Here is a 14,489-nt window from a genome sequence, read left to right as displayed (position 1 = left end):
GACTTGCTGACCTGTTTTCACAGATTGTGTCACATCATAAAATAATAATGAAAAAAAAACCACCGCCAACAGAAAACACCACATGTTATATGCCTTGTTCCATTGACAGCTTGATTGAACGATTCAGGTATACAATAAATGACTGTTTACCTATAATTAGCCACAATGAAGTCTTGCTATCAATCAAGTGATAATCATAATGGCTTACGAGTGGGTTTTAGCTGATATGTAATGGCAACATGAAACTAAAAGACCGCTCTTCTGTAAAAAAATTTGATTCTCAATTGATTTAATTAAAAAATAGAAAAAAGGTGTTGTGTTTGCTCTAATTAATTCTGCCAGTGTAGTAGGTCTAAGATGAGACAGGCTGGATACTGAACATTAGGGGCGGGAATCTCCGGGCACTTCACGATTCTACTCCGATTTAGAGACCAACGATTCGATTCTAAAACTATTATTGGTGCGTCAATCTTTTCATATACATTACTATGCGTGATTTAAAAAGGTTACATATAAATCTGAGTTAGATCTTAGATTTTGACATATACAGTAATTCCCACACACAAGTTTTAATGAAATATTTTGTCTACTGTGATTTTTGTTTTGCAGTCATTTCATGCTTAAGCCTTAAACGTGCTTGTGAAAGTCACCTTCTCTCACAGTGATCTTCCACGTCAGAGGCTCGGCCATGTTTAAAGGTGGATAACTGGCTTCTTAGAACATGAAACATGAGGTGGTCAGATGTAATGTGATAAAGTAGATGAACAGCCTTTAAGTGTTTTGCCTAATTATTTTATGTATGTCTTCTTTTTTCTGCACTCTTGCCTAAACTCTAAGTTGTTGTCCATTTGCCTATCCTCTTTCAGTCACTATGTTTTTTTTTTTTTTTTTTTTAAATAATTGATTATTATCAGAATTGAGCATTGAATCCTTCTAGAGATCATACCGAAGCATCTAAGAATTGATTATTTTTCCCACCCCTGCTGCACATAGCAGCAATAAATCTTCTTAGTTCAGAGGACAGATGAAGTTGGCAAAGGGCTCTGGGCACACAGGCATATGGATAAGGCAAAAAAAGGCAGCTTGCCAGTGTTTGACGTCTATTCCAGGAAAAAGAAAAATGGATTTAATAATGCCTAGAGCTGTTGCCTTGTCCACGTTTCAAAATTGATTAACAACATTCTGGGGAGCTAAAACTAAACTGATGCTTATTTTACACACAAACATATGTTGGCTGATGCTTATACCTCTGGGCTCCTCCTTTGGCAGCTTATTTTACTGAATAAATGAGTGCATCCTGGAAAGCAGTACACATTAAAGTGTTTTTAACATATCCGGCAACAGCCCTCTGCTTCAATACAACCCTTTGATTTTGACCTTTGAATTTATATTGTAAGGTAAGAAAACACCAAAGAAAAGCTTACAAATGTGGGGAACCTTAGTGCTAACTTCACACTTCACAGCAAGCACTGATGAATTTTAATGTCTGACTACAAAATTGTCAGTTCCAAGGAGAAACAGACACAAAATGTACTATTTCTAGTTGTAGTTTCCATCAAAAGCGTCACTATTACTGTTAAAAATCAACATACCTACATTCCCATAAGAAGATGTGATTTAAAATGACATTCTTGACTATTTTTAGCTTTATTCCAAGTTGCTAGTGAGCATGGCTTTGTACAAGGGTGGAAACACAATGCACAGATATATCCAACTATTGACAATGTTAGCATCTATGAAGTGTTAATATTAAGCTGTGCTAGTATGTTGGTTTTATCATATGCTTTACCTTTATTTATTATAGTTTAAAATGCACATTCAATTCTCTTTACACATGGCTTGTATTTGAAACACAGATTGATTGTAGGTTGACTTCTCTCATACACTTTGTTGTTGGTTATAATTAAGACCATGTGACTCTGTTGTATGAAGTAATAAACAATAACAGATAATTATAATGGGCTAGCCCAGCTTTGTTCACATGCTGCCTCATGACAAACCTAAAAACATGCAACCTATCTACAGTGTAACATCTGCTCATATTTACTGCAAAGTCAAATGTACATATGTGATTTTGATCCTAAATAATGAAATAATGACAAAATTAAAAGATCTTTGCATGTGCTTGCACGTATGTGTGTTTGTGTGGCTGATATTTCAGAGATGGCACCGAGGCTCCTTCTGTGCTACAAAGGTAGAATGAGGAGAGGAAAACATGCATCAATTTATCAATAGCAGCGTTTCATAAAGGCTGTGTGACATCATCTTGTTTGCTCCAAATCCCTGGACCTGTGCAAGAGCTACCTTGAACATCAGATGTGGCCAAATTGCGCTGATCGGACCGTTGCCAAACAACTCGATTACCCCAAAGGGTTTCAGATGAAGGCAGTGTGCCAGCACCTCGGATTTTCTTAGTGTATTTTAAATCAAAATCTCACTTGTTGATGGAGAGAAATTCAGAAGCATTAAACTGGTTTCTGTTTGCAAGTCATTCCCTAAACGTTTATTAGTCTTGCTTCACTGGAAAGGTGTGTGTGTGTGTGTGTGTGTGTGTATTTATATATATATATATATGATAAAGTAATCCATTCATGTAATTTTCTCATTCATTTCATTCTACAAGTTGGAAGGCCAACAATATAAAGGCTCCATCCCTGCCATTAATCAGAAAAGAAATGCTGCAAACATCAGCTCTCGGCACCACCACAGACACGGCGAATCCAATGAATCCACGGACCTAAAACATTTTCTTCACACCACTCACTCCATTTTTCAAAGGTAAAGATGCAGTGACTGACAACTAGTAGTTTTAAAAAAATATATATTATTCTGAAAATAACATGGAAGAGAAAATTGTTTTCCCCATGCCCCCAGTGGTTATCCCTGAGGCTGAAAATGAGCATAAGAAAGCTTTGACCCAGGGGCAGGCTAACACATTTTCATTCAATCTCGGCAGCAGACTCCAACAGAGCTCCCCCAAAACCTACACAAAGAGACAAAAAACTGGGATACAATAATCGCGAAGAAGATATTGTCGGATGTTCATGTCATGTGAGGGCTCCTGGACTGTCATAAATATAGAAAAAAACATAGCGATAGATAGATAGATAGATAGATAGATAGATAGATAGATAGATAGATAGATATGGCAATGAAGCTGAATGTCATATTCTCCTATGTATTTTGAAACCCCTTCCTTTGGCTTGTAATTACAGTGTGAAATATTTTGCTGCATTTCTCTTTAATGAGAGCATTAAAAACCTTTTTCTTTTACAATGCTGGGAGCCAGCAATGATCTTTTTGCTGGAATACTAATCATCTCTGTGTGATTAGGAGCTGAAGGTTAATGTGGTTGCTTACAAATGGGAAAGGGAGCGAGGTGGGAGTGAAGGAGATCAGACCAGACAATGTTCTAGAATGGTGCAGGCGGACGGCTTTGCAGAGGCACAGGGGGGCTATAAGTGGTTAGGAGTCTGTGGATCAAGGGGAGGAGAAGCCTGAGCCTCATTACACATGTAAATGTAACTTCCAGCATGGAGGCCCCATTTTAAAGCTTTGCTTTTTTAATTATTCCTGTGCTCCGCAAATGATAATTGGGTTTAACTCAGCCCAAAGCCTGTTGACTGTGTAAGGAGAATAAAACACCCTAATGACTGTGTCCATTTATAATGGCGATCAGTGGAAAGACCTGGATTGAATTTGTTTTGATTTTTCAAGACTCCCACTGTTAAATTGGGGCTAGATAATGATGCAACATTTCATTGTGTCACATGTTTGCAGCTGTATCACTTTTTGTGTGACATGGTTCAACAAAACAAAATAGAGAAGCATCATATACATATACTACATATTTCTGACTGTAGCTTTTGTACTAAAGGAAGTAAATAATGAGTGATGATCTTTCTTGAAGAGCTTGTTAAATGGCATGCAGAAATATTTTTGACAAGCTAAATAGTCATGCAAATGCTGTATCCATTCAAATGGGATTTTCCCAAGTCCATTCAACATTTGTAGTTAGTTCAGCAAACAACCACAGAGCTGGAAATGATATACATGCAATGTTGAAATCTGTGAAATATTAATCTTACTGACTTGCATCCAGCATAAAACAAAACCCAGAGAAAATATAATGTATATTCGTCGGGATTCATAAATTGCCTTTCGTCAGAAGTGTCTAATAAATCATGCTGTGCAATTGAAAACAATCCAAACCATATGAATGGAAATAATGAGGCAGTTATAGAAAGACATGATATGGTATTTTGCTTTGTTGTCTCAATGCACTGACACAGATATCACAATGTTAACTTGTGATAGGGATGTATAGGTGTATTCTTCCTTTACTTGTGACAACTTTCTTTCCTTCTCCACCTATCATCTTACCTCACCTACAATCTTTACACCCTTCTTTCTGTCCGTTCTGTCCGTTGCCAGTTTATGGCTTTTCCATTTTAATGACAATGCACATGTTTATCTTCCTGTCTGTATGTTAAAAGTGCTCAGACTCAATGTCAGTGTTCCGCTTGTTCCACATCGTTGAAATCTTCTACTAATCAGTCTTTTCACATATCATTGCACATGCTATGTATTATTGTAAATTAGCCTCTTGCAATATATCACACAGCACAAAAAAGCTGTATCACTTTCATATTCCGGTATAGTATACATAACTCCTGTGAAACTTGATGTTAATGTCTAAATCTAGAAGAATTATTAAATTAAATAATTGTTTCTTTGTGTATTTTTACTTTCATGATGTGTGATGCAATGCTTGAATTGATTTAAATGAAGTTATGCAACTTCCCCTTTTTGTGATATTACATATACATTGTTCAGTTAATTAATTTCTTGTTTAAATTAATCTACTTCTTCCTACAGTACTATTGTGACTAATGTGTATAATGAAAAAAATCAATCACAGATGTTCTAATACAGTATGCTACCCACAGCTGTGTACACTTCAGCTCACTTCTCATCAATAGCTAGCTTTGAGTGTTGTACATTAATAAATATGGTCTGCTGAATATTGTGTGGGCTGTGCACAAGGTTTGGTGCTGCCTTACAAACTGAATTACCCACACAGCTAGTAAGTTTCTTTGTGGCATTGAAACAAGCTTTTTTCTCTTCTTCGTATGGTGTTATTATAATTATAATTTAATATTGCTTTGCCACAACACTGTTTTTAAGTGCCTTAACTCATGCCTTCATTATAATCAACACCAAAGAAATGGAGGATTAATCTGTAAAGCTACAATAACTCAATCAGCACAACATTTAATTTTAATGGGTTGCTCCTAAATATATATTAAATATCAAGTTTTGTCCATCTCCATTTGGACTTAATAAACAACCAGATTAAATCATTACTGTGGAAATACACTCACCTATAGGATTATTAGGAACACCATACTAATACTGTGTTTGACCCCCTTTAAGCCTTCAGAACTGCCTTAATTCTACGTGGCATTGATTCACCAAGGTGCTGAAAGCATCTTTAGAAATGTTGGCCCATATTGATTGGATAGCATCGCAGTGATGGAGATTTGTGGGATGCACATCCAGGGCACGAAGCCACCGTTCCACCACCTAACCCTAAACCAAAGATGCTCTATTGGGTTGAGATCTGGTGACTGTGGGGGCCATTTGTTCAGTGAACTCATTGTCATGTTCAAGAAACCAATTTGAAGTGATTCAAGCTTTGTGACATGGTGCATTATCCTGCTGGAAGTAGCCATCAGAGGATGGTACATGGTGGCCATAAAGGGATGGACATGGTCAGAAACAATGCTAGGTGGGCCGTGGCATTTAAACCATGCCCAATTGGCAATAAGGGGCTAAGTGTGCCAAGAAAACATCCCCACACCATTACACAACCACCACCAGCCTGCACAGTGTAACAAGGCATGAGGATCCATGTTCTCATTCTGTTTACGCCAAATTCTGACTCTACCATCTGAATGTCTCAACAGAAATCGAGACTCATCAGACCAGGCAACATTTTTCCAGTCTTCAACTGTCCAATTTTGGTGAGCTCTTGCAAATTGTAGCCTCTATTTTCTAATTGTAGTGGAGATGAGTGGTACCCGCTGGGGTCTTCTGCTGTTGTAGCCCATCCGCCTCAAGTGTTGTGGCTTCACAAATGCTTTTCTGCATACCTTGGTTGTAACGAGTGGTTATTTCAGTCAAAGTTGCTCTTCTATCAGCTTGAATCAGTCGGCCCATTCTCCTCTGACCATCAACAAGGCATTTTCGCCCACAGGACTGCCGCATACTGGATGCTTTTCCATTTTCACACCATTCTTTGTAAACTCTAGAAATGGTTGTGCTTGAAAATCCCAGTAACTGAGCAGATTATGAAATACTCAGACCGGCCCACCAACAACCGTGCCACTCACGCTCAAAATTGCTTAAATCACCTTTCTTTCCCATTCTGACATTCAGTTTGGAGTTCAGGAGATTGTCTTGACCAGGATCACACCCCTAAATGCATTGAAGCAAATGTCATGTGATTGGTTGATTAGATAATTGCATTCCTGAGAAATGTAATTCCTAATAATCCTGTAGGTGATGATTTGACATGATGAAATGATCTGATTGAAATTTTCTTCAATTCAGGAAATTTCTTACCTGGCCTGGTTTAGCATCTTCACATATAGAAGCTTCGTATGGTGTGGCCAGTTCAGGAGGATTGTCATTGACATCCAAAATCCGAATACTCACTGCTGAGTGGGACGCCATGGTGTGGTTATCTACAGGAGTGACAGAAAGAAAACACATCAACGACATCTGTCTAGACACATTTAATTGGTCTTTGCATGACATTCTATGACAGCTGCATTTGCAAAAACATTCACAACAAATGACAGTAAGTATAGTGGTTGGATAAATTAGGGGACGGCAGCTGCTGCTAACATACCTATTTTGACACAAGATGCCGGTGTAGACAAGGTCTAAGACCCTTGAAGCTCTTCTTGTAGGGTGACCATGTGTCCCACTTTATGCATTTTTATCCCCTGTCCCACCAACCAAATTTTGAGACAATGTCCCGCTCTAGATTTCAAAAGTTTAAACACTAGAGGACTGTCACTTTTCTAAAATCTGGCTTTTATTGAAGGGCTGTAAAGAAAGCAGGGAAGGCTGTCAGCACAGAGATGTGTTTGATGTCAATCAAACTGCGCACACTCGGGTCAAGTGGAAGTTAACCTGTCACCGTCTTTGCTACGCTACGTCCCCAAGAGGAAAATTATGAGGCACTTTGAAGGTACAAGCTATGCAGATTCAGGTGGAAGGAAACTACCACAAAGAAATGTACAAAGTCTAGAAAACTATTGATGACTGGGAATACATGATTGTAAGTAGACTACCACATTACATCATAATAACTGGAACACTTTAGCTACTATTTAGGCTTACTGTATATAGGAGTTGGTAAACCTGGATTAAAAAATACATCTGTGAAGTCCTTCACATGCTAAAGGCCTAACATGTAACCTACATAGTCTATTGTGTGCTATTGAATCAACCAGAGGGCAAATCATATAGATGTTACAAGCTAAGGGGCGGAATTGAAATTTTTAAATAGACATATTACATTTTAGACCCTCTCAGCTAGTGTTAATTTTGTCAGACGAGACAAGACTAAATGTGATTGTCACCAACCTTTTTTGCCATGACAAAGACAAGACTGCACCAATGTCCAAAAACGCTGACAAAGACTAAATTAACATGCATTATTGTTGACGAAAAAAGACAATACTAAAAGGTTTTGCATAAAATAAAAACTAAGTTAACTAAGATCTCTTCATTCTCTCTTCACCAGGGAAGCCTGGTTCAGCCTGCTGGAGAAGCCGCTACAGCGCGTACGTCCCGGCCCCAGGCAAGGGCAGGGAGGGAGGAAGCCCGGCTCGATAGAAAACCAGACGCGTTTAACAAAGTTGCAGTCAACAAAAATCATTCAACAAGTGTATTTTGTCAGGTAATTATGACATTTAAACAATAGTTGAGATGTGTTAAACACTATATGACTGAAATGGGTGCCAGAAATAATCTCTGAAATAATTTATTTAAAAAAAGACTAAAATGCTTTGACTAAAAGTAGACTAAAATGACGAGACTTTTAGTCAACTAAGACTTGACTAAGATACCTTGAGTTCTCTTTTGAGTAAAACTAGATTAAAATGACGAGACCTTTAGTCGACTAACAAAAAAACATATGTGAATGACAAAATATTACTAAGACTAACAAGGACATAAAACTAAGACTAAATTAAAAATGAGCAAAATGAACACTACTCTCAGCATTGGTAAGGTGTCTTACATTGTCCCACACAAAAGTTAAACCACATTTGGTTTGTTGGGATCTGCTCACCCTATCTTCTTGTCTGCCTTCAGTATGATCAAGACAAAACTCAGATGGATGCGATTTCCCACCAGAAAGCAGAGAGTTGGTTTGGCATTGTGGCTAAGTGCTGAAAGGTTTTAATCTAATGTCTCCTCAAATTGCACCCATTACCTAAATAACACTTTATGGCTCCAGTGAGTGACATAACAAATGGAACCAGAAATGACGTTTTTCTCTCTAGGTCCTCACTCTCTTATAATGATACAACAGTATATAGCTGTTTAATAGCCTGAGTGCAAGAGGCACACCTCAGCACGATAATAACGACACAATTGCAATGTAGTGTTGTAATTTTGTTTCTTGTGCCATTTTCAACTAGATAACACACAAGGATTAACACCACAGTGCACAATGCTCAAGACATTTTTCTTAATGGGCCAGAATGTAAATGTGGGAGTGGGGAAGATTATATAATTAGTACAATCAAAACCCACTTCAAATTAACTTGACTTCTCCTTGAATCTCAATTCTCACTCGTAACCATATGATTATGTCTGTTGGAGTTTCCATTTTACTCATAAGACACTATGTACAGTAGAGAAGGGAGCCTGTGGCCCCGAGTGTGTGCTTGTGTGTAAGAGGTGAGTTAGAGAGATTAAGAGAGAGAGAGAGAGAGAGAGAGCATTATCTCTGTTTTAAATGAGGAATCTGGTTGCTTCAAGTGTTTTGGATATCTTGGTTAATTAGAGTACGTAGCTCATGAATAAATCAGTATACACAGCTGCCACCACCACGTTAATGTACCCTACAGAAAATGAAACAACATGCAGCTACTGAAAGTGATCCAATGATGAAAAAACACACAAACATTCTTGCAATAAAAACAGCTCCAATGAATGAATTTAAATTGTTGTAATTATGTAAATATATGCAGATAGTTAAGTGTAATTAAGTAAACTCACTCTTCAGTGTGAGTACCTACACTTTGCGAAATAACTGATGTGTATACATGTGGAAACTAAATTAGCACCGGTAGGCAGTGTTGGACAGTAACACATTACTTCATAATATATTAAAGTAATATTATTACTTTCCACAGTAACGAGGGGATTACAATTTCCAAAACAGTGATTAGTTTACAGTTCTAATCAAAGGGCCTTACTGCGTTACCTGCGATTTGTTTTTTGTCCAAGGCAGGCTTTCTTACATAATGACGTAATATAAACGTCGTAATTTTAGCACGAGGCAGGTCCGGGCCAGGGCAGGTCACGTCACCATGTGACCTTTTGACCACGCCAAAAAGCTCAAAAAGTGTGATGGAGAGAGGAATCATCAGCTGGAAGAATTGGAAGCTGGAAGAACTGGCATTATGTAAAGGCTTTGATCCCAGTGGGTGCTCCGAAGCTCTAGCACCCACGGAAAATACTGAGCACCCAAATGTGCCAGACTACCAGTAGGCTACAGCCATTTAAAATTAAACACTGCAGTTGGTGGTAAGTGGAGCGTCTGTCATAGTATGATTGGTTATGTTGCTGTTAGTCCCCTGCGTCATATCCTATCCACCAATCACAGCGTCTCTCAGATGACAACGCCTCTTTGGTGACCCCTCCTTCTTCGCTTCACTATACAGTAGGTGAATGTTCATTAAATAATCAGTGTGAGAATAAAATGGACAGATTTGTTATTAAAAAAGTAAAACCTAATGCTGCATCGACAAGATGTGGCATCGGTTCTTAATTTTCCACGAAGCTGAGCACGGTTACGTGTCAGTTAAACTTCTCATCTCCAATCCTATCTGTATTTGTGACGTGGTGCCGTCCTGAGTTGAAAGATAGCCTACTTTATGGCTTTACTATTGAGTTAATAGGTGCGTGTCGTTGTGTCGGCCAAAATACAAAAAATTACTTTTTTTATTTTTATTTTTATTTTTAAGGACGTGCTTCCGGGAGCACCCATGGAGGAAAACTTAAATCGGCGCCTATGATGACATTCAACATGTCACTGTGAGCAGAGCAGAGTCCTTTTGCACTCTCGCCTTGTGCAGGCAGTCACAGCGAGGTTAATTTGGTTATGTGAATCTGTGTCGCCAGGATCTTTTCATAATGTAAGCCTACTGCATAGGAAACTCAACCAAAAATGTAATAGGCCTACGTAAATGCATGATTGTCTTTCTAACATTCAGGAACAGCCTGAATGCAGAATGTTATGCAGTTTGGCTGATTGTTGAGGTTAGCATGTGGAATTTAAATGAATAGACAGTAATTATTACTAGTAACTAACTATTGCTATTTAGTGAAAGTCTCAAAAACTCACCGGGAGTCTACTCAATCCAACTGGAGGCTACCTTTGTAAAAAGTAGCGTTTGCTACAATTTTTATTTTGAGGCTGTGATAAATGCCCAAACAGACACAGAGAGTTCATCCAATAAGACCTCATACAAAAAAGCATTTTTTTGATCTGCTATCCTTATCCCAGAGGCACGGATACATTTTGGAAACTACTCTGTTAATTTTAGGGAAATATTATGGGTATACATTGCCTGTTGGTAGACCTCACAATACCTCTGTTTTTGTCAATATGCCAATATGTATTTCAATAAACAACTTACACACTTTTGGAAATAACGCCTAATTATCACTTGGTCTTCTACTGGCCCTGAAGACAGGACAAAGGTCCTCGAAAAATACCCTCAACTTCCCTCTACAAAGTAAGTCTTCTATTCTTTTGGGTCACAATATTTACTTTACCTCTAATTTATGTCTACACAGAAATTACTGTTCCATAAAGAGGACATTACGGCTTAAAGGGTGACATGTTTAGAGGCGTGTTTGCTTTAATTGACAAATCTCCTCCACACTCAGCCGTGGTAATTGCTGCTTTCATTCCCCACCTCAGCTCCACCCAGTTTCCTCTTTGCTGCCCACATTTGGGTTTTCTTGCTCCAGCAACCTTATCTCAAGATGATGTCAAGGGTAAACATCAGGCTTTAAAAAGTAAGAAACCTGCGGGTGAACTCAGGGACACAGTGTGTCTACGGGCCAGAAAAAGACCACCAGAGACAGCCAGATAACCTATTATCAACTGACTTTTGCGGGAAAATTCTCAAGCTCTCTCTCTCTCTCTCTCTCTATCTTACCACACAGTTCTGCCCAGCAGTGGCACAGCAGCTAATGTGAATGCTGGTCTCAACTAATGCATAATCCACATATCAATCCAGGGCTTTAATTGGCTGTGCATTTATGTTCTTGCTGCTCTGGCAGAAAGCAGAGAGCTCCACCAGTGCTAGATAGCTCCTCTCTTCTAATTTCTTCTTCACATAATGTAGCTGTCCCTGCTGTGCCAGAATGAAAACCAGCAATCATCAGATGTTACACATTTTACATTTCAATTCCCAGAATTGAAAACAGATGTAACAATATGAGAATGCCCCGCCTCTACCCACCCAAAACTCCCTCCATGGGGAAAAAAAAGAGTTATTCAGTGAGACAGGTTCATTCATCTGGACCAAGTAGCGCCGTTCTAAATCTGTCTTCAGATAGAGAAGAAGAATAAAAGGATTTCAACAGATTATTGGCATGCTCTGCATCTGTACGCCACTCACCAGCTGTTGCGAATCTTTCAGAATGACAGAGAGTAGATCGCTCTAGCATTGCATTATACTGACATAACTACAGGGAAGAGAGATAGAGGATATGAGAGTGTGTGTGTATGTCTTTGCATGCTTGTGTGTGCTACTGTGTGTGTGTGTGGGTTTAGGCCTTTCAGTAGTCTCATGCTCTTTGTGACCAAATGGCTCATCTTTTTTTGGCTGGAGGGAACAGTTTGGTTTAAAATGTCACTTTTGTCAAGAGGGGAAATTGAGGATAGAGATGTACTCAACAGTGTCTGCTTCTGGTCTCTTTATTGAGCCGGAGGCCCTGCCACATAGGCACAGACACTACAAAGTATTATGTTCATTTTTCTTCAGCATCGTGCCAATATTACACAGATTCACCAGTGTACAACCAAAATCTCTTTATAGCAGTTTGACTTATGTGTTTGACAGCTGCAAAAGCCTGTTGAGTAAAAAACAAACAAACATGTCAGTACCCTCTGAATACAATAAATAATTGAACAAAAAATAGATAAATATATCTGTATAAATATATATTCATATGTATTAGCCACATTATATGGTATGCAAGAAGGAAAAATAGACACAAAAAACCATTACAAAAGACAAAGTTTTCACCGAAAACAAACAAACTTCAGATGCTGATCCCCGTATGCAGTAACAGTAACTCATTCCATTACAATATTCCGCCAACAAATATGGGAAATAATTTTCTCCACTATCAAGATTAAGCAGATTTAGCAACTGGAAATACACACATCTGATACACTAGGAGTAATCAAAACATACTTCTAAATGCATAGGTTTTCTCTGTGCTATGCCGGCTGCTTTACATTCATTACCATGACAAAAAAAAAAGGTGAAGGACAAAATAAATGCAAACAACAATCTCGCTACACGTACAATAGGACCCCAAACAAATACATAAAATCCCAATTGCTCTTCTAGACACTAACTGAGACATGCTCTCTGAAAACGCTATATGAAAATGCTAAACATATTAGTTTTTTTAAGAGGAAAATTAATGTTTCAATCAAACCTGATCCAGATTCTTAATCCTCGGGGAGCTTTGTTGTGGTCGAACAATGGCACATGATTAAGTTTTGTGTCAATGATGGACGTTTAGAGTCACCCTAAAAACCTGATCTCTTGAATGAACAAGGACAGCTCAAGTACATTTGGGAGGTTTTGACCATAATGGTAGACAAAATTGTTAACCTTGTCATTCTTCTTCTGAGGTATCAGCACAGTCCCGATTTTTTTACTTCAATGATGTCAAGAAGACACGTTTCACAATATAACACTGTAGACATTACAGGAAGGAAATGTTAGCAACTGGACCTCTTTAAATTTCAATTCAATACCCTGCATTAGAGGTTTGATCCCAGGGAGAAAGTCCCCAGACTACCTTAAAAATCACGCAGTTAAGAACGCAAATAACTTTACATAAATACAACACCAACATACTTACAAGTATTTCTTTTTTGTGTTTGGTTATTCCCGGCCTGTTATACGATTTAACTGCAGATAAAGTCAGCTGGGTGTCAGGGTCACAGTTATTTCTTACTCTATATTATTTATTTCTCACCCGTATTGCTTTTATTTTCATGCAGTTCTGTTGAACAACACATCTCTAAGAGCTTTCTTTGAAGGAATTGAAGACATAATCAGTAACTAAAGTGGCTTGTCTCTTTCAGCAGTCTCACCACCTACTGTATATATTATGCATACAAACAATAAGCTGTATCACTGTCTTACAAAAGTCTTCAGCATGTTGATATGATAATAATCATTAAAAGTATGCTCTGTGTGGGAAGCACATTCCCTCATACACATTAAAAATATCATAAGAGCATCAGTATTCAGGCGTAGAAGTAGTAAACTCCTTCAGCTTCCATAATCCCTGCTCCTCCTGGTGGACAGATAAACCATTGCAACGGGTTTCCACACACATGGGGCATCAAGGTAGCCTTGTTGAAACCAGACCCTTCTCAGATGTAAGTGAGAGTGGTTCTGGGGAAGATTCATTCACAGCCCATTTCCAAATGGACGTCACCAACAGACACCGCACAAATGCCTCTGGGCGCAGTCCTAAAACCAATTCGACCAACCAGCCAGGTGACGTAGCAGCGACGGCGGCATCAACAGGTTGCTGCACTTCGGTGGTTGTCATGTTGAACGTAAATAAAAAGGTGATCGTCATTGTGTAAAGCCCGCCTCATTTGTTGTGGTTGGTGCCTCGATTTGGAAATATTGGAAATTCGCTTGAAAAGGCTCTTAGCCAAACTGACTTGTTGAGCAAATCTCAAATTTGCCAGAAGTTTGTCAGGGGTTTCCCAGGCTAGCATCTAGGGGCATTACCGGTCGGCCCCGGGAAGGTCCCAGTGGAAATGCAGCGTGGTCAATGAAGGGGATCGGGCCAAAATTCTAGTAGACATGACTAGGTTCACATGCTAGCTAGATTCCAATTATTGATAACTAGTACCACAAGACGAACAATGTCAAACAATAAAAACACACACACACACACACACA

The 14,489-nt window shown here is 38.7% G+C and overlaps 1 protein-coding gene across 3 annotated transcripts in view; it reads right to left on the bottom strand.

Moving 5' to 3' along the window:
- cdh22 (cadherin 22) overlaps positions 1–14,489 on the bottom strand; it is a 187,087-nt gene that overhangs the window by 22,562 nt on the left and 150,036 nt on the right. For all 3 annotated transcript variants that reach the window (XM_032513322.1, XM_032513321.1, XM_032513323.1), the window contains one exon: positions 6,628–6,749. In XM_032513322.1, coding sequence (XP_032369213.1) covers positions 6,628–6,749 — 122 coding nt within the window. The remainder of the gene's footprint in view (positions 1–6,627; positions 6,750–14,489) is intronic.

Source organism: Etheostoma spectabile, chromosome 4 (assembly GCF_008692095.1).
Source record: "Etheostoma spectabile isolate EspeVRDwgs_2016 chromosome 4, UIUC_Espe_1.0, whole genome shotgun sequence".
NCBI lineage: Eukaryota > Metazoa > Chordata > Actinopteri > Perciformes > Percidae > Etheostoma > Etheostoma spectabile.
Note: the sequence above shows the minus strand (reverse complement) of the source record. Positions and strands in the feature narration are given on the sequence as shown.